This window comes from Plectropomus leopardus, chromosome 16, assembly GCF_008729295.1.
Source record: "Plectropomus leopardus isolate mb chromosome 16, YSFRI_Pleo_2.0, whole genome shotgun sequence".
Taxonomy (NCBI): Eukaryota; Metazoa; Chordata; class Actinopteri; order Perciformes; family Serranidae; genus Plectropomus; species Plectropomus leopardus.
This window is the reverse complement of record NC_056478.1, coordinates 12,115,195-12,134,535: the sequence shown is the minus strand read 5'-3', so window position 1 is coordinate 12,134,535 and position 19,341 is coordinate 12,115,195. Positions and strand designations below refer to the sequence as shown.

Genomic DNA, 19,341 nt, shown 5'->3' with positions numbered 1-19,341 from the left:
CATAAAAACAACTGACATTTTAACATGTACCTGCAAACTGGTGAGGATCATTTACCAGTCTGTCTGCAGGTTAGATGTATAGTGGTCAGGTCAAACTGTGGGTTAAACAGTGGTCAGACTTACAAGGTGTGAAAATGCTTTTGTTTTTGTCTACTGAGTCAGCTACCGACTGGAAACGGCCGGTAGAAATCCCAAAGTGTGTTTTTACTGTTTGATGTTTAAAAGTGAAGTCTGTTAATGAACATATATCAGCATGGATCAACATAGAATTGTATTCTTTTAGTTACATTAAAACATCAAATTTATATCATGGGCTGCCAAGCTCAACATTATTATTTACATACATTGAAAGCAATAATGCTGATTTATTTTTTTAAATCAACTTTCATTTTAAGTGAGATATTTTTATTGTATTTTTCATCTTTCTTGCAATTTTGTCACTTCTTGGTTTTTGCAATAATTGATTTTGTTTTTAATTTAATTTTCTCTAATTGTGATACTGTTATGCACTGAAACACTAATGTAAAAATGCCTCATAAGTGAATACTTTTCAATTAACCAAACTGTGATTATACTATGTTTTTCACTGGCCGTGATTGAAGAGCTTTATGGTCACAGATGAATGTACGAGGCATTTACTGTTCATTTCTCAGCTCCCAGAAAACATTTAAATGTCCATTACAAAAGATCAGGAACTTCAACAGCCTGATTTTAGCATAGCAATCTGGTCTTAACACAGCAGCAATACCCAATTAAAGCCCTCAGACAAAGCAGCCTGTGAACTGTGAATGTCTTTTACCAACAACCACGTCTTACCTGAACAATGCTGCATGTGTCAAAGTACAGAGATCAAGAAGTGCTGTTGCGGATCTGAATTGACACAACTGCTGTCAAGTCATCGTACCACAGAGATCAAGTAGAAAAGATAAAACATTAAATGTCTCTCCCAGGAGCATGATCGTTTAACGCCAAGAGACTGTTCATTGTTATTGACAGGAGAGAGGGTGGTGCAAAACTGGAGAAGCACTACAAATAATTTTTAAGCACTCGGGAGGGAGTTATGTTTTTTGATTTGTCTTAAAGAAGGGACATTCAACTGTAAATGATGTTTTTTTGCATTTATTTTAATTACAAACAGCATCCCAAATGCATTTTAACCCTTTGTAACCTGAAGAAATTGGTTTGATTTTTTCAAATACATGGGGAGAAGGCATGTAGCAATTTAACAAGACATGGCCCAAAAATGAGAAGAAGAAAAAAAATGTGTAAAAGAAAGTTACAAGAAAATTACCTGAAAATAAGCACACACAAAAAACAAAAAACACAGTATATTATATTTATTGTTTTTTCTGTAACATCATTTTAAATATAAAATTATAATAATTATAAATACATGACATTTTCCCTTATCTTTGGGGTAACTTTCTAATAATCCTCTTTTGTCACAATCTTATAATTTCTTGCAATCTGTGGGACATTTTTTGTCAAGTTGGTCGTGGCTTTTTCCCCCCATGTTATCGAAAGAAATCAAACCAAATTACCAGTTTTTTTCATTGAAGGGTTCTGAATGCAGCACAAATCCAAAATCAGAATATTTTTCATAGCCAGAAACCGTTCCCCTCAGTCACTCAGCTTAAGGAAAAATATTATCCTACTATACTCTGATAAATAAAGCCCATTTCCTGACTTCATACAATCTACTGCATGTGACTTAAACCAGCTGCAGCCCATAAATCACATGACTGAGGATGCAGTAAAAAGTCTAGTAAACACTTTATATTGTATGCTGCAGGGCAGGTTATGGAGGGCTCTTCAGTTTGATAAAATAAACATTCATTTGTGTCACTTTGAATAATGTTGTAAATGAATTTTTAAGTCTGTAAATTCAAATTCAATAAACATATTGATGAAGAAACACTTTATATTGCCATAAAGTCACCCACACCCAAAGTCATTGAATTTGAAGCATGGAATTGAGCCGATATATGTATGAAAATATGTACAAAAATTTGAATCTTAGAAATGAGCATAAAAGTAGTGCATATGAAAGCTTTCTCTTGGTTGTTTTGCTGCTCTGTGAAATGTATTCCCATGTTATGTGTATGGCTACATGTCATACTGTTCCCCCCTTTTTTCTGTTTGTTAATGTTTTTTCATCCATAAGAGTCTGTGATTTGATCATCTCTGTTGATTTTTGTCCTTTTTTGTATTACACCCTGCACTTGAAAAGGAAATACAATGTGTTTAAAAAAGCAATACATGTAACCATTAAAGCTCTTTCTTGTCCAAATATATGTGAACAAATTAGTCTGTCTGTGGTGACCTCTTGACTTGACCCCCCCTGAATCAAATGACCCATTCAATAACAAGTGCCCACTCCTGGATACTTTTGAACTGAGGTTTGTGTATTGAGATTAACTTTGTTGCCACTGAAAGGGGGCAGGAAGCAACATTTCCTACATAAATCAGTACTGAGAAGCAGATCCTGTAAAGACCTGAATGTTTCTAAAGCAATGCATATGGTTTTGCATTCAAATTCAGGAAGTGCCTTCGGGATTAATAAAGCTCCAACTTGATATTATCAATATCGAATATCTTTTTTTGTGACAATTAATCTATACATACTCTATCACTAAAAAAGGAAAATCCTTGTAAAAACATATGTTGCAGAATCACATTCAGCAATACAAAACTTTAATTCATTTTGAATGACACATCCTTTAAATAATTTATCCATTTATTGTCTTCCTGCTATTCCAGTAAAGTTATTGTCAATATATGCACTCTTTATCGCATATATATTTCATTATGTTAACAGATAGCTATTGCACAGAGAGCACAGGAGATTAGCTACATAACAAAGTGTATTGCCTAATGCAATGGGCAGTCAGTTTTTGAAATATTTGTAAATTTGTTTAGGCTTTGTAAAATAATCTGAAATTTGACTGGAGATCATTACCTACAGGAAAAAAATAATAATACATTAACTTCTGTTATTATCCAACAACAGACTGCAGCCCTTGTGAGGCTCTAACCTGTTGAGGAAATGGCAGTTTCCGACTGTCCCTCTTTGAAGGCTACATGTCCATTATTGCTTCATCCATTCCAAAGCGGATAAATGTTTTCGCTGCCGATGTGTATTGCGCATGCAGATTCCATTAAAAACCCCTTAAAGAGACATGCGGCCGCTCCGCAGTCCCAGGTGTGAGGCCTTCACACCTCCAGCGGCCCGCAGACGTCTGAAGTCAGTGCGCGGCCGCTGCAGTGCCAGCCGGCACCGATGGCTGCCCCATTCACACGTACAAGCAGCATCACCTTTGATCGCGGGGGGATTTAACCCCAGAGAGACGCGCAGCTCTCAAACTCAGTCAGTACCTGGAAATTAGACGTCGAGGATCATGTCTTCAGTTCATGGGAATATGTGCGTCGGGGATCTGAATCATTTCCAGATGTTTCATGAGGGACATCTGCAGATAAACAGCATGGTGAATTCAGGTGGGTGGCTGGTGGCTCTGTGGCTGTGCGTAATTTGTGCGTAATTTACGCACATGTCCAGTGACTTCTAACATCTTTTCTAACGACCATTCTAAACGTTTTCTTTTCAGATTATGGCGCCTCGGATGTTACAAACTACTTCAACTCTGCAAACTCTGCACCAAGGGCGGATAAATGCGTAGCAATACTGACGCACAGGAGAAAGAGGACCAACTTCACCCAGCAGCAAATCGAGGTGTTGGAGAAAGTTTACTCGGATACTAAATATCCTGACATCTACCTACGAGAGAGACTAGAAGCTCTGACCGGCCTGCCGGAATCCAGGATTCAGGTATTGTCTACCTTAAAATGATTAATCCAATAGATGTGGAGTGATTTTTCAACAGGTCACATGCAGAGAAATATTAGTTCCTCAGCGGTTCTTTTGCATTTGTTGAGCAACACTGCCATACAAGCAACTTTCACGCTCCTGTATTGTTCCTCAGAGGTTCTCTACTCGTTCTTCAACCTAGTTAAGTTGGGAAACTGGGAAAAAAAAGAATAAAAACAACCTGAAAAGTGTATTTCCAGGTGACAAACATTTACCCTGAATCCACATAAATTTTCTTTGGCTGTTTTCAGGAGCCCTTTACAAAGAAAAGAGAGAGAAAAAAATTATAAATAAAAAAAAAATAATAGGGGAAAATGTTCAGAAAACTCTTTTATAACTATCATTATATATTTAAAATTATGTTAGAGAAATATGTGTATATGTGTGTATATTAACACTTTTTTACAAGTCATATCCTTTTTTTTTTAATTTGAACTTTTTTTAAAAACAAATTTCCGGCTAACTTTGAGTAATTTCCTGTTAAGTTGCTCATGGCCTTCTAACCATGTTTTTGAAGAAATCAAGTCAATTTTCTCACATTTCAAAAGATTAAAGCAGTGTCTCTCAACTAATGTGTACTGAAATATTCCAGGTTTGAAAAGCTATCTTAATAATAAGTATTTATAGATGTGTCATTTAAAAGCACATGACTTTACCATGGTATTACTTGGCATCTATGAGGGTCTACACACTGAAAAATTTAAAACAATGTAGTGCTTTATGGTACCTCCACTGTTCTATATGGCACTATTTGACAAAGACGGGTGCGGTGCTGTACAGCAACAAAACAGATTACCCTACGATAACAAGCCAAAGATCTGCTTCTGGTCACTGTTTAGTAAAATCTTTTGAGAGTTTAAAAAAAGCCATTGATACTGTCACATTAAAACACCCAGGTTACTGTCAATTGTTCAACTGTCCTAACGTTTTCCGCTCACACATTTCAGGTGTGGTTTCAGAACAGAAGAGCCAAGTCTCGTCGCCAAGTTGGCTCATCAGTGTCCATGAAGGTCGCCAACCCGCCAGCAGCTGGCCCCTTTAGCCAGCTCCAAAGCAGGATGGGCCCAGAGAAAGGTGATCAATACAGAATACAGTTACAGTTTTTTTATTCAAGCTCAAGTACTCAATTGTGTATTTTCTCCACACACGTTGGTCTTTCTGGTCACATTAGATAATGAGTATGGCAATATGGCAATCAAAAAATGCTAGCAAACATGATCAGCTCTCAGAAATTCAAAAACTAGAGGGCTAAAACTGAAACTCGTGAAGTCTGGAGCTGCTTTACAGATACTGATTTGGAAAATATGTTCTAGATGACGCCGAGAGCACCCAAAGAAATGAGTAAATTAGTACATTTTCTGCTTCTGAACTGAGACCATTTCAACAATAATAATAACAATAAAGTTTTTTGGGGTATAAGCCGAAACACCATGACATTGCGCTAACCATAACAATCACTTCCAGTGAGTGAAAGAGCAGTTTAAAACACATTCATCTTATTTCAAAAACAATTGTCTCATTTTTTCTATTCTCTTTCAGTTTATGAAAACAACCATGGAGCCGAGGCACACAGGATAGGAGGTTTTGGACTGGAGGAAACTTTCAGACCTAAAATGCACCAAAACACAGATGACCCTCACAGAACCAGTATGCCCACCAAACCCAGCAGCTACGAACACACGCCCGCCTCCTGCCTCTATGACAAGGACGGAGCCAGAGTGAAACCTGAGCAGATGCTACGGCGTGAGCTGAGCGTTAACGTCCCATGCTGTAACGTCCATTTGTATCCTAAGGAGAACGAGCATCAACTCAAAATCGAAGCCAACATGAGTGGAAACCAGGGTCCGAAGGTTCTGGTGGAATACGACAACTTCCCTCCAAACAAGACCATTGGACCAGAAATGAAAGTTGTGATTCCTCCCATCCCCAACCACAATAACTTCAGCAGGTCGTCACCAAAAAATAACGGATGCCAAATCCACTATCCGCATGTGAGAGCCGCAGGAGACAGGTTCAGTCACTTCTCCCCAATCCACGCCACTGAGGCACAGGACTTTACTGACTCGGACTCTGACTGGGAAAACGAAGCTATGGCTGGCTTTGGCGGCTTTATGTGATGTATAATAACAGCTGATATAAAAACAGCTATATGTAACATAAGAAACAGTTGTTGTTGTGTCTGTGTGAAAGGAAAATTTGTATTTATTGTAAAGGGGTAATAAAACTGTTGATTGTAAAGTAAGAAGAATTTTTTATTTCTTTTGTCTGTTAATAAAGACTAACTGGGATTAAACACCTTGCCTCTGTGAACCAGTGAAGTTTCACTTACACTTAACATCCACACTGGGATCCCTCACACCCTTTCACAGAAGTCCTAGCTAAACCCCTAATGTCCTAAATTCCTAGAAATGTCCTAAAAACATTAGAAACACCATGAAATCCTAAAAATGTCCCCAAATCCTAGAAGCGTCCTAAAATCCTAGAAATGTCCAATATTTGTAGAAATGTTAAAAAAACCGAGATATGCCACAACACTAGAAATGTCTTAAAATTCTAGAAATGTCTGATATTTCTAGAAATGTTCAAAAATCCTAGAAATGTCCGAAAATACTAGAACGTTCTAAAATCCTAAAAAACTTTTTAAAATCTGAGAAATGTCCTTTATCCTGTTAGACTTCTGTGTTTTGTGATAATTAGTGTAAATTCCTGAATTATGGCCAAAAACGAGTGAGGTCTGTGAGGTCAGTGACCATCATATTATATCAGTGTATCCTTGAGTCTAGATAAACATCTGTGCCAAATTTGAAGAATCTCCCACGAGGTGTTCTTCAGATATTGGTTCACAAGCATGAGACGAATGCAAGGTAACATTTACTTTTCAAAACCAAAATCTAATCAGTTCATCCTTGAGTCCACGTGAACTTGGAGCTCCAAGTTTGTGCCAAATTTTAAAAATTTCCTTCCAGCTGTTCTTTAGATATAGCGTCCACAATAATGAGAGGCGAGCTCACAGTGATATTAACCTTTGACCCCCAAAATCCAATTAGTTCATAGCTGAATCCAAGTGGACATCTGCGCCAGATTTGAAGAAATTTCCTCACAGCATTATAGATATTGAGATATTGCTTTCATGAAAACAGGACCAACAGACGGACAACCTGAAGACCAAATACTGCTTCGCAATATTATGTTTAATATAAAAAGACGGAAACATTTATATACAATTGCCCTGAGGCACTCTCATATACAACTTTACAAACCTGAAAAAGGAGATTCTTGAAGAAAAAACTGTTGAGTTAAATTTTTCGGGATTACATCAGTGATGCACGCTTAGTGAGGAGGGTGGGGAGGGGTTGCAGCAACAGCCATGCCAAATATGGAAATGCTAAGATCATCTCAGGGAGTAAAAGGCATCAAAACCCCGGAGTTCTCCTCTATAAAAATACCAAAATCTCTTTTCAGTGCACACAAAATTACAAAAGCCATTTCTGAATACACAGCAGAAATGTTGACGATAGTCCTAATAATCAGACATATTGTACAATTATCTACAATAAAGAGTTTTATTAAACATTCTTTAGCCTCCCTGTGCTTACCATCAGTGGAGCAACGGAACACAACACTTACAGGGGGAAACTTTAGAGATAGTAAAATATCGTTTCATAACCATACACACCTACTCAAAAATAAATAAATATGGACTACAAAAACTGTAAGAATCAATGTTTGGCACATGGAACCAATAAATAACCACTGAGAGTTTGGAGATGTGGATTTGTGGCGTTAGCTAAAGGCTCTTTCAGATTTGTGTTTGATTGGGCGCACCAACATTTTCACACAATAAACGGGTGGGTGAAATACTCATGACATCCTCTCTCCCGTCGGCACAGAGCGTTGGGGGTTTGGGCAGAACTCTTGAGTTGTTTCACTGGGACATCCAAATTCAGATTGCATGGTGGTGGTGGTCCACAACATCCACGTGAGCTTTTGTGTTTGCAGTCTTGTATCAGTTCAGGTGGAAGCACCTTCTCAAAAGATCATATAACTTGGACGCACCTCTGGGCATGGTGTGGGGGGGTGCAGGTACTCAGACTGCGTTGGTGTTGTTGGCAGAAAATGCATGCAGGTTGCCCAGCTGACTAAGGCCGCTCTGGATGTGTGCCACGTGGATCTCTACATTATTCTGGAAGCAACTGGAAACACAGAAAAGACCATAGTGTAAAAAAAAAAAAACCCTCAGTACTTTGAGGATGACTGAATGTGATTGGTAGTGATACTGACTTGGATAATTTTTAATAATTTGTTTAATTGCTTATGTATGTACAGAGCCCCAAGAGGACATGAGAGAAAAAAAATAAATTGGAGAATAAAAGCTAAATAGTTTTGCATTCTTCCAAGAAACGTACGTGTTCCCTCACAAAACTTTTGCATTCTCCTGAGATAAACCTGAGTCTGTTTGCACACCTTATTCAGAGGTGCAACATGCAAAGGGCTTAGTGAAGCCTCACCGATTTTCAACCAGCTTTGTCGTGAATCTTTGGTCTTGACTGGGCTTAAGAAAATATAGTTAGAAGCACTGCAGAGTCCACATACCTGAGGTTAGAGGGATCAATTGATGCCTTGATGTCATTTAGGGAGTCTGTTAGAGATTTAAACTCAAATGAATTCAGGTCTCCTCCATCTGCCAGACACTGAAGCAAATCAGGAAAAATTGATTAAAGCAGGTTATTCAAATATTGTTTGGTAAACATGCAAAAGCTGTCAAAGAAAGTTTACAGTAGACTTATTCATGAATTGATGTTGTTTGGGACGTCCTGATCGGATCAGTAGGATGCTACGCTGCGTGGAACTGTGATAGGAGCCATAACACTTTTTTGTTGTTTCAATTTTTGTTTTTTAAAAATAAAAATAGAATGAAAACCCTTAAAGAACTGTTTGAATGCAGACATTTTCTCTTGTATTGCATTGCAGAGCTATTAAACTGTCACTGGATTGATTTTAATAACTGTTTAATACTTGAAGTGTGCATTGTGTAGCTGTATTACCCAAGTAAATACAAATATTGGATCGAGACTCCGTATCAGCATTTACACAATATCAAAGGATTCGGATTGGGATCAAGTGCAAAAAAAAAATAATTATTGGGACATCTCTGAATGTTGCTGCCAATCTTGTACTGACCTCAATGCCGTAAATCACTGTAAACAAACCTGATGTGTTAGAAAAAGTGTGAGCAGGAATGAAAGCAGCGCAGCATTTCTATTTGCTCTACCTTGATCTGTAGCAGCAGAGCAGTTAGACGGGAGATGAGGTGTGTGAGGCTGGGGTTTGTTACACTCTGCTGTCCGTCCTTCAGCGAGCTGCTCAGCTGCACCATCTGCTGGGCTTCGTCTTCACAGCGCCGCCGCAGCTCTGTGGGATGGTCAGCTGGAACCATACCCTGATCTGGAGCAAGCTGGACGAACATATTGGTGATTCACATCTTTAGAAAGGCATTTTTTTCCCAGATTTGATTAACTATGAAATGAGATGCTGTAAATATCAGAACAAGGAAAGAAATATTACAGTTGAGCACATGTTGCTGTACACTGACTTACCTCACAGCAGAACTGATGAACTTCGTGAAGCACCTTGTTGAGATCTTTATTGAGCTGTTCCAGCTCAAGCACTGTAGTAGCATATCGCTTCTGGAAGTCGAGGTCAATAGGCATCGAGTACGACTTCTGAACACAGAAAATAAACAATCACAGTTTTAATTGTGCTTGATGTGCACATCTCTGAAAACACTGAATAGATGTTAAAGCAGCTTTTTCTTTAAATGACAAAGAGTGTACCAGTTTCTCTGCCTCTGTGTTCATTTCTTTCAAATGCTTGATGTGCTCTTTCTTGATCATGAGAATCTTTGACAGCCTCGTCTAGTCACGAAAGAAAAAATCATCAGACAAAATATTAGTTAAAACAAATTGTTACAATGTTTTAGGATGTCAGATTTCAGTATTTCACTTGACAGGAGGTATTTACCACTTGGACGAGGAACTTGACAGGAAATCCTCCCAGAGTGTCTCCCTCAGCACCGGGCAGTTTGTTCCTCCATGGTGACTGGTTGATAAGAGGGTCATTGTCCTGTAATGGAAAAACAAAAGGACAATAAAGTCATTTATCTTCATAAGCAATCCAGAGAAAGAGATTCAGAAGATTTAAGACAACTGATTCCCTCTGTTTGAACTGATCAGCTTCCTTTTATTTGTTTTCTTCAGAATTAAATCTCAAACTGATCAACAAAATCTAAGAAAATAATTAGATTTACTTTATTTAGATATAAGTTTCTAACTGATGTGTGCCCATTTATCTGTTGCAGTAGATAAACCTACTCACAGCCAAAGCAGATTTAAACCAGTACAAAATATCACTGACAACTGTGAGACATAAGTGTTTTGCATCATCACACAAGTGTGATGATGCAAAACATGTAGATGGGTCATTAGATGAAGGTTTACAGTACCATGAGGACGGGAGTGGTGGCGGACGGATACGGCCCTCTAGGCGGAGTCATGAGGTTCTGCATGTAGCGTGTTATCCGATGTTTCTGGGCAAAGGCTGAAATGGGCATGGTCTCATTGGGCTCATTGCTCTGAAAACACAATCATCAGCAGATGTTTCAGAATGTATTATCAAATTCCTTTTATAAAGCTACTGTACGTCTTTGCATTTTGACAATTTCTGATTATTGCATTATAACGAAAATATAAATTTCGCGTTCTTTATTCTTACCAGGACTTCGTAGTCAGGCACAGTGTGTGTTCCCAGACCACTGCGGTCAAAGGTGACACGATATGTGGCAGCACTGGTGTCCACTGCATCGATCTGCCCTGTGAACAACCCATCATGGATGCCTCGGAGTCGAGCTTTGGGACAAAAAGAAAACACACAAAATCAGAATTCTTGCTGGTAATATTGGGCCTCATTCATGAATACCTTTGTGTTATTTTCTTTCTCAAGAAACCTCCAACGAAAAGTCTAAACGTCTTCTTAAACCCCAGAATTGTTTGCACCTGTGGTCTTATAATGATGAATCCCACTGTCCTCATAAGTTGACAGCGCGTGCCAGTTCATCCTAATTAGCACAGGTCAATGCCCCCAAAATCCCCATAAAAAGGCTGTGAGACTGCAGTGCTGAGTTCACACACAGAGACTGAGGATGAGGTAAAGTTGAGCGAAGCTAAAGTCTGCAGAGTGTGGAGCACTGAAAAAAAAGCGTCAGAAGTGGATATAAAAACCCTCAAGAAAATGCATGAAATGCTAAAAATACGCATTCATAAACCACCTGACTTGCAAACTATGCATTTCAGTAGCTCAGCTGAAGACAGACAGAGCTGCAGCACTCTCCAAGCTTTACTCTGTACTCAGAGGGAGGCAGAGGTGGACGTTTCACACAATATTTCTGTAATTAATAACTTATTTTGAACGCTGCTTAGTCACTTTTTGTCCCGTTTGTCCAAACTGCCAGTGATATTTTCTAGCATGAGCAATCATAAATTATTATGGCATAGTACCAAATGACATAACTGATGTGAACTGAACTGTAAGTGTTGTGTTTATTTTGAAAGGCCATAATGCTTTTTTAAAAAATGAAAATAATAGTACAAAATATTATTAATGATAGAAAATATCATTGTAATATAAACCCTATAATACTGTACAACTGTATAACTGCAGAAAAAAACAATAACCTATCATAACACACAAACATGTCATGTGCATAGATTTTGTTCTTACTGAAGAACAAATCCCAGATAAGAAAACATTGAAGAATTTCAGAATCTTTGTAAAAGCGGCTCAAGTAGTTGTAAGTGCACATTTCTTCAGAAACGCGTGGTGAATGAGGTCCAATGTTTAGATCAGTGTGGGACATCCTTACTCGTGTTATGGGGTTTGAGTTTCCTTATCAGCCAAACTAAACATAAACAGTGAAGTCACTGTCGGTGCTGTTTAGGTCTTTTCTCTCTTAACAGTTCTCTTATTTGATCACCATGAAATATGTGTTTGACTCCTGCATCCCTTACTTTAGTTGTTTTTTTTGTGATCAGATCAGGGACAAAATGAACCTCATGCTGGATTTGACGCCTTCTTTTGGTAAGAAATCAGGCAAATACTAAACATGTAAGCTGGGACGCTCTGCGGGTAATTTCCCTGCAGAAATAACCGCATTATAAAACTTAGACAGAGCTGTCTGGCTGTTATGGTATCAGTCATCTTACCAGTGACTTTGGTTCCTATGATGAGTGGCAAAGGGATTTCATCTGGAAGGTCTTTGCAGTTTGACACGTCTGACAGTTTCCTTTGCTGCAGCAGGCGCATCTTCTGCCTCTTTTGTCTCAGCGCCGTCCGCTCCTCAGCAAAGAATGCCGATGAACACCTGGATGGGATGACAAAGCATAGTGCGGTGGCAACAATTCTTTGTTTGGGGTAACAGCATCATAAAAAATGCAGAGAGAAAACAATTTCACATATATTGAAATGTCTGACATGAATGAAGACAAACATTACAAATTAATATTGGGTGTAAAGATATCTAAATATATCCGGAGACATCATCTGGCGAGACGTTACTGATACACTGGCGCCAAATATTGATATTTCCATTAGAACATACAGACGCTCTAAACATCCCCCACATTTAGCCTGTTACCATTTCGACTCACTATTTCATGATTTTGCTTAGTGGCAATTATCTAATGAGCAACGGTAAAAGTGCACTGAGGAGGAGCAGGGGGAAGAAGAAGAAAACCCCAAAACTTACAGAGCGGAAAATGGCGGACAGCAGCGGAAAACAAATCTGTAACTGCATCAAAAATCCAAATAGACAGTGAACATTAAATATTAATGGGCATAATGACTTAATACCTCCTCGCACTACAGTTTCAATTTCTATACCCATCATAGAAATAAAGACATTCACATACATCTATTTTACTCAACCTTTCCTGTGTTCTTTTCAAAATAAAAGGCCTCTGTCAAAGTTTCTATCAAAAGAATCCCATCAGTTGATAAGACAAGGCTTTTTTTTATGAAATATTTGCAGGACTGTGTTGTTGACAATACAGTGGCTTTCAGGGGCTCCATAAATGAGTGGAATATGTGCTTTTAATTGTGAAAATACAGTAGCTGCAGCAGCAGGAAGCTCTGCAGCAGCAGGAAGCTCAGGAAGCTCTGCAGCAGCGTTGCACCAATTCCAGAACTGGTCTGCTTTGTAGCAGTGTTACCTTTTGCCAATTTATGGCTATTTTACATTGCAATGATGCCAGACGTTGTGGACAAGTTGAAGACGATGTGTTTAAGAGGCACTATGCTAAGACTATGCACTTTGTGTGTTATTTCATCTCAGCTGTCAAATTCTGTGAGTCTGCAGTGCTAAATACCAAACAAACAAATTGATTTAATACATCATTATTGTTGTTTGCCTTTTGAGGGGTATTTTTTCTTTTTTAGTCACAGGTATTGTGATGTGTTATAGATGAATGGTCTTGCAGTATATCGATTATTGCAGAATCGCAATATTGTATTGTGAGTTACCCTATGATTCCTGCCCCTGATTGACTCACAGAGCTTAAAAATTTCAACATACCGTCGAGGTTTCCCCATCAGTCTCCTGATTGTTCCCCACTCAACCCTGGTCAACTTTCTCGTTTTGAGGTTGGGGAAAGTCTCTTTGAGACACAGGCAGAATTCATTGTCACCCTCAAAGAGAGGTCTGGAAAAAAATCACACATCATAAGTTAGCACAGCATTTTCCCACAAACATTTTTAATGAAGTTTCCCCTGACCTCTGAGACTATTTTCAATAAAATTACAGATCATCACAAAGCTTGAACAGTGTTAGAGCATCTCTGAGTTGATCACCATAAATCAAAATGTACTGCAGTCTTTTGAAGGTGAAGGTGAGACTTTACCTGTCAATATTAGAATAGAACCATTCATAGATGCACCATTTGTGAGCTTTGGGTAGCTTAAGGAGGTTTCTTAATCTCAGCCCTATTTTCTGGGATGCCTTCTTATCTGGTGTCACCACGTTAGAAAATTTCTGGAAAGAAAAACATTATAAAACCATCATTCAACATACAGGAACATACAGTATGTATTTGGAAAAATAATAAATACATTAAAAATTAAAGTCAGGTAATCCCACACAAATTCTCATTTATTCCTCCACTGTGCATGGCAGTAGTAAAGATGCAATTTCCCACAAACGATTCACTCTTAGGTACATCAATAACTCCTTGTTCCCACAACGGGGCTATAAAATCATTATAACCTGATTGGCTCAACACTTGTTGGGTCAAGCACATGTCTAACGTAAAAGCAGCATTTTTAAAAGGCGTTCAATGTTGACCTTACTGGCTTTGAAGCTTCTGTTTAACAGAGGAGAGGCAGCAGTATGGAGTCAAGTTTTACTCTACACAGCGGTCTGTTGCTTTCATCCAACAACAGCAGCCCTTTTGTTTTCTAATATACTTTGTTTTGATACATTTTGAAGTGGTTACTGCCCTTTAAAAACTACAGCTAATGCGAACAGAACACTTGGTGAGGAGCAGCAAATCTCTTGAAAGGGTTGGCAGCCCCACTGAGTTTATTGGGTTTTTCCCTGACCATCAAGCAGCTACTCATTATGGTGACATTGACACTGAGGCTTGGCAATGCGATGAATGACTGAATCAAGAATGTAATTAATGGGGGGTTTCCACCAGCAGGTCTGTTCAGTTCAGTTCATTATTTGTTTTGCGTTTCCATTGTGAAAAGTTGCGGTTGGTACCTTTAGAACCTTTGGAGCGGTCCACATTTTTGGTCCCCCTTTTGCTTGGGGTACCTAGCACACAAATCTGGTACTAAAGGGTGGAGCTAGAATCTCTGCAGTCTGTTTATAGGTCAGTAGAGAATCAACACTATGTGCTCAGGGCTGAGCTGTGTCTGGTTTAACTACTGTTCATACTGTGATAAGTTTTTCATACATTAGTGAACTACAACATACAAAATGAAAGGATGTTTTGCAGCCTCTAGCAACAGCTGTGGACGTTTACTTGTATTGTTACTTAATGCACGAGTTGACAATGTTAATTCATCTACTCACCTTAAATTTCAATATGACAACTTTGACCACCTCATCTATTTTTATTGTCTCGGTTGAATGACACTTTGAGTAATGAGTGGAACTTTAATATTAATATTATATTGCAGATCTTATATTAATTGCGACCAGATTTTGTGAACTGCATATATTCTGATCTTCTCTTGGAGAAAAAAAAAATCTTGGCGCTTTGTTCAATATGCTCGTGCAGCGCTTAACCCCTGCTGTTGCCTGACAAAAAGTCAGTGCACAACCCCACTTTTTATTAATATCCCTCTGACAGAGTCTCTCATTTGAGTCTGCGGGGTACAGACTTGGAAATGCGACACAGATCTAGGGTCTAAGTATCTCTTTGTAGGTGTTACTTAAGGCTCCAAAGATACTATACCGAAAGCCTTTGGTAGAAACGCAGCTATAGACATTGAGGCTAGCCACTGACATTGTTGACAATGACTGTAATGTGATGAATGACTGAATCAAGAGTGTAATTAAATTGCCACATCATGTCACTGGCTCTCTCTTATTTCGCTAGTGTGGGCTAAAGTACGTAGACAGTACCATTTTGAGCTGGCTTGAGCATGAGAGTAAAACTAACAGGACAGTGGTATAATTTAACTTTATGGGTGTGTAGTCTTTACCTGTGGGGTGGTGCTGACCCTTTGGCTCCTCCGAGGGGATCTGGATGGGAGACGCTGCTGGGGCGACTCGTCCTCCTCCCGAAACAAACGGCTCCTCTTTGAGCTACGTGTGGGCTGGAAGGACAAATGTGGACAGGAGTTCATGACTAATGCCAATTCATGAACAGTGCCTATTATGCTCCTTTTCATACCAAATATCTCTGTGCATTATTCTTGAGTAACTCTTAACAAATCAATTTAATGTGCAGTGGGAAAAAATAAATATGACAAGCCACGTTAATTGTCATCTGTATGAGGAAAATACTGTTTAATCAATGAAATTCTGCTGATAGTTACAAACTAAATTCAGGCAATATGCATCAAGAACATTTGGTATGTATTCAGGCAAACATATGTGACAAATTGGGAGAGTTGCCAGCTGTCTGCTTTACATTTAATACCCATAAGAGAGCATGACATGCCATTCTGACACAAGGAATTTTCTGGTGAGATGAAAATATCCACTTCAAGCACAAAGCTATATATTGCTCTGGGCTGACAGGCTGCAGTGCTCTATAAAGTCTCCTTAAGTTGGAACAAATGGTTCCACTCGGGTCCCCAAATGTTCAACACTCACAAAAACTTCTACTTTATTTTTGGTGCAAAATGGAACACAAAAATGTGGATATAAGACTGCACAATGAACTAGAAAATCATATTGTGATTATTTGGACAAATATAGCAATTGTGATATGAGTCGCAGTTTTATTGGGAGTTCTTTCAATTTTAACAGCTGACAGCTGGGATAGGCGCTTCCACGACCCTTAAGAGGAGTGAATACAGACAATGAATGAATGAAAAAAAATAAAAATATTAATACTAATATAACAGTAATACTAATAATACTTTTCAATAAGAGAGTGAATCAAGAGACTTCCTTGATAAATACATGTTAAATAAATAAACATAAAAAAATTCAGCTTTTGCTATTGCCAGGTTTCTCTTACCGTGTCCATTGTGAGGGAGGAATGACGTCCCCGGGTGTTGTGCGCTCTTGGGAAGCTGTTCTTTTCATTCAGAGTGTTGGACAAACTGCCTTCTATAAAACAAACAGCAATGCATTTATTACAAATTGTGTAAGGAAGACACCAGATACAAAAATCCTGTCTGACATAATCATTCCCAAATGTTAGACTCACTTCTGCCTGAGTCCTTTCAGTCACTATTTATCCGATAGATGGTTGATTTTGTTTATACTGTTTGTGTTGTTTATACTTACTGTATTATGTGTGATGACTGAATAAAAACACACTACTACTAGGACCTTGAAAACAGAATGCATTGATTTGCAAATCCTCTTCAGTGTACAGTTGGGGAAATAAGTATTCAGCATGTCAAAAAATATTTCAGTAAACATATTTTCCATGCAGCTATTCACATGAAATGTAGACCAGACATTGGTATTAATCACATAAAACTACACAGGTAAAGAAATTGTAACATTTCAATTTCTAAAAGTGGAATGACACAGGAAAAATGTTATGAATTGCTGACTGAAAATTAATTTGAGAAGCATTTGTTTGCAGTGGGCCCTCCAAGATGCTTTCTCTATTAAGAAACTAATCTCTCACAGTGTTCAGATGGGAGTTTGGCCTATTCTTCCACAGAGATGGGCTTTAAATCTTGAATATTTATTTGTAAATTATGAGAAAAAATGTCACTTTTAGAACCTGTTCCAAAATGCTTACTGAGTGTTGTTGGGAAAAAAGGTGATGTATCACAGTGGTAAACATGCCCCTGGGCCTGGTACATTTTTTTGGATCATGTTGCAGGCATCAAATTCAGAATGAGTGTGTATTAAAAAAAACAATAAAGTTCATCGGTTTGAACATTACTCTTTGGATCTGGAAAAGTTAATGAGTGTGAGGTGGGGTCCTCTACAATCAGGGAACAGGAGTGCTATAACTCCAGCTCTGCCATTTTATATATGTGAAGTTGGGGTTATTTCAGATTACAATAGTGTCTTTATCTTTTCCCTCTCCTTAGTTTTTTTCTTTCCCATTTTCTAAAATACATCTTTCATTTACAGCACGTGAATTACTGTGTTACAGATAATGTGTGGTTCTGTACAAAGCATTAGACATACAGTACACGCAAAAGTTTGTGCGCTAGTTGTACAGGTCTACATATTTTTGTTCACACTGATACATATGTTTATGTTTCTCAAAAACTGCAGAAAAAAACAATAAAAAAGACATATTTTCTTTGTACTGCAATAACTTGAATATATGTGGAATATGATTTGCAAATCGTTGCCTTCTGTTTTAAGTTATGGTTGACACAGCATCAGCTTCCAGGAGCTCCCAGTATGCATACACACAGTGTCTGGAATAAATGTACAGAAATCAGTCACATACCTTTTAAACTGACAAGTGCCTCTGCTGAGGAGCCTGAGGAGGAGAAAATGGGCTACATTAATCTACAGCAATACACTGATAGTATGAGACTGTAATACACTGTAAATATTTTTTCTTAACATGTCACGGTGAATCAAAGGGTAATCCGGCTTTGCTTTTTAGTTTTAAGTTAATATGATCATCAGCAGACTGTCCTTTAAACACTGACAGCAGCCGGGCAGGGTAACTGAAGTTAGATATAGCTAGCGCAGTCAGTTAGGCCTTAACCCCCAATATGAGCTGTCAAGCACGGGCATAACATCAGCTGGACAGATCATATCACACGAAACGAGCTACACAGGCTAACGTTACACTATATTACGAGCCGGAGATATTATTTAGTTACACAAACTACGCTCGCGGTGACTGAAATGACTATTACAGCTGTTAACAGTCAGATATCTTGGCTAGTTTCTCTTCGCCAGCTTGTCAAAACCATACACACCGCGTTACCATGTAACGTTAACCAGCGCTAACAACACTAAATATAAGGGCTAAAAACTATGCTCATAAAAACAAAATGCTAATAGCTAGCGTGTGTACTTAGGTAATAGAGACGTTATGGCAGTCCTTTTGTTGTTGCTAAGGCTAGCAGACGTTAGCTCATAGCTAAGCTAACGTTATTTGTTTACCCAGTTGGGCTAAAGTAACTTGCTCAACTCCAACATTAGCTATGGTTAGCCTCTCGTGCTAACAAGCGTTAGCTGACTTGGACAGACCGGTATCTCTTCGCGTCTAAAAATGACTTTAAGAACTCCGCCCAAAACTTACTATAATCGTTACATGAGCAACGATGGGAGTTTATCGCCAAATATTGATTTAACCACAACGGGGCCGCTGCTTGTTTACAATGCAAACTCCTTAAATTTGTGTTGTTACTCACTCTCGTCTAACAGCTGGTCCATCTCCGCCATCTTGAATTAGCCGCGCCGCTTTTTCAAAGACCTTGTCAAAATGCATTCTGGGTCGGGACGCTATCTGGAGGGCGATTTGAGAAATAAAAATCTTTTAATTTATCAAACCGATGTTTGAGTGACCACTTTGTTATGCATATGTGCACATGTAATTATATTAACTTAATACAAATTCAACTTTATGTTCAAAATGTTGAGGGAAATGCTTGAAAAACCATTTCCTTATATGCAAAACTGGAAGTCAGAGTCAGCACTCAGCATCCATCCATTGTTTCATACAGCACTTCAGTTAACCCCTTGAAACCTGAACACATTGGCTTCATTTCTGTCAAATACATGTGAAGGCAATGCGTAACTTAACAAGAAT

The 19,341-nt window shown here is 38.5% G+C and overlaps 2 protein-coding genes across 2 annotated transcripts; one reads left to right on the top strand and one right to left on the bottom strand.

Annotated features, from left to right (window-relative positions):
• The first annotated feature begins 3,398 nt into the window (after nt 1-3,398).
• mixl1 (Mix paired-like homeobox) lies at nt 3,399-6,120 on the top strand. The gene is made up of 4 exons (XM_042503017.1): nt 3,399-3,495; nt 3,606-3,826; nt 4,813-4,939; nt 5,405-6,120. The coding sequence occupies exons 1-4, from the start codon at nt 3,399-3,401 to the stop codon at nt 5,980-5,982; spliced, it is 1,023 nt and encodes a 340-aa protein (XP_042358951.1). The 3' UTR covers nt 5,983-6,120.
• A 904-nt stretch (nt 6,121-7,024) lies between these two features.
• lin9 (lin-9 DREAM MuvB core complex component) lies at nt 7,025-19,009 on the bottom strand. Its single transcript, XM_042503319.1, has 15 exons — nt 18,944-19,009; nt 18,022-18,054; nt 16,612-16,703; nt 15,626-15,739; nt 13,816-13,946; nt 13,491-13,616; nt 12,124-12,281; nt 10,637-10,770; nt 10,368-10,496; nt 9,887-9,988; nt 9,700-9,780; nt 9,463-9,588; nt 9,138-9,320; nt 8,459-8,556; nt 7,025-8,058 (listed from the first exon to the last, which is right to left on the bottom strand). The coding sequence occupies exons 1-15, from the start codon at nt 18,972-18,974 to the stop codon at nt 7,953-7,955; spliced, it is 1,644 nt and encodes a 547-aa protein (XP_042359253.1). The 5' UTR covers nt 18,975-19,009; the 3' UTR covers nt 7,025-7,952.
• Between the last annotated feature and the right edge of the window lie 332 nt (nt 19,010-19,341).

Excerpts from the sequence above, each read along its gene's own strand:
- mixl1 (XM_042503017.1), top strand. The coding sequence starts at position 3,399 with ATGTCTTCAGTTCATGGGAATATGTGCGTCGGGGATCTGAATCATTTC. Across the intron at positions 3,827-4,812 it reads TGCCGGAATCCAGGATTCAG|GTGTGGTTTCAGAACAGAAG; the intron begins GTATTGTCTACC and ends CACACATTTCAG. Across the intron at positions 4,940-5,404 it reads CAGGATGGGCCCAGAGAAAG|TTTATGAAAACAACCATGGA; the intron begins GTGATCAATACA and ends ATTCTCTTTCAG.
- lin9 (XM_042503319.1), bottom strand. The coding sequence starts at position 18,974 with ATGGCGGAGATGGACCAGCTGTTAGACGAGA. Across the intron at positions 15,740-16,611 it reads CCTCCCTCACAATGGACACG|CCCACACGTAGCTCAAAGAG; the intron begins GTAAGAGAAACC and ends TTGTCCTTCCAG. Across the intron at positions 10,771-12,123 it reads CATAGGAACCAAAGTCACTG|CTCGACTCCGAGGCATCCAT; the intron begins GTAAGATGACTG and ends TTTGTCCCAAAG.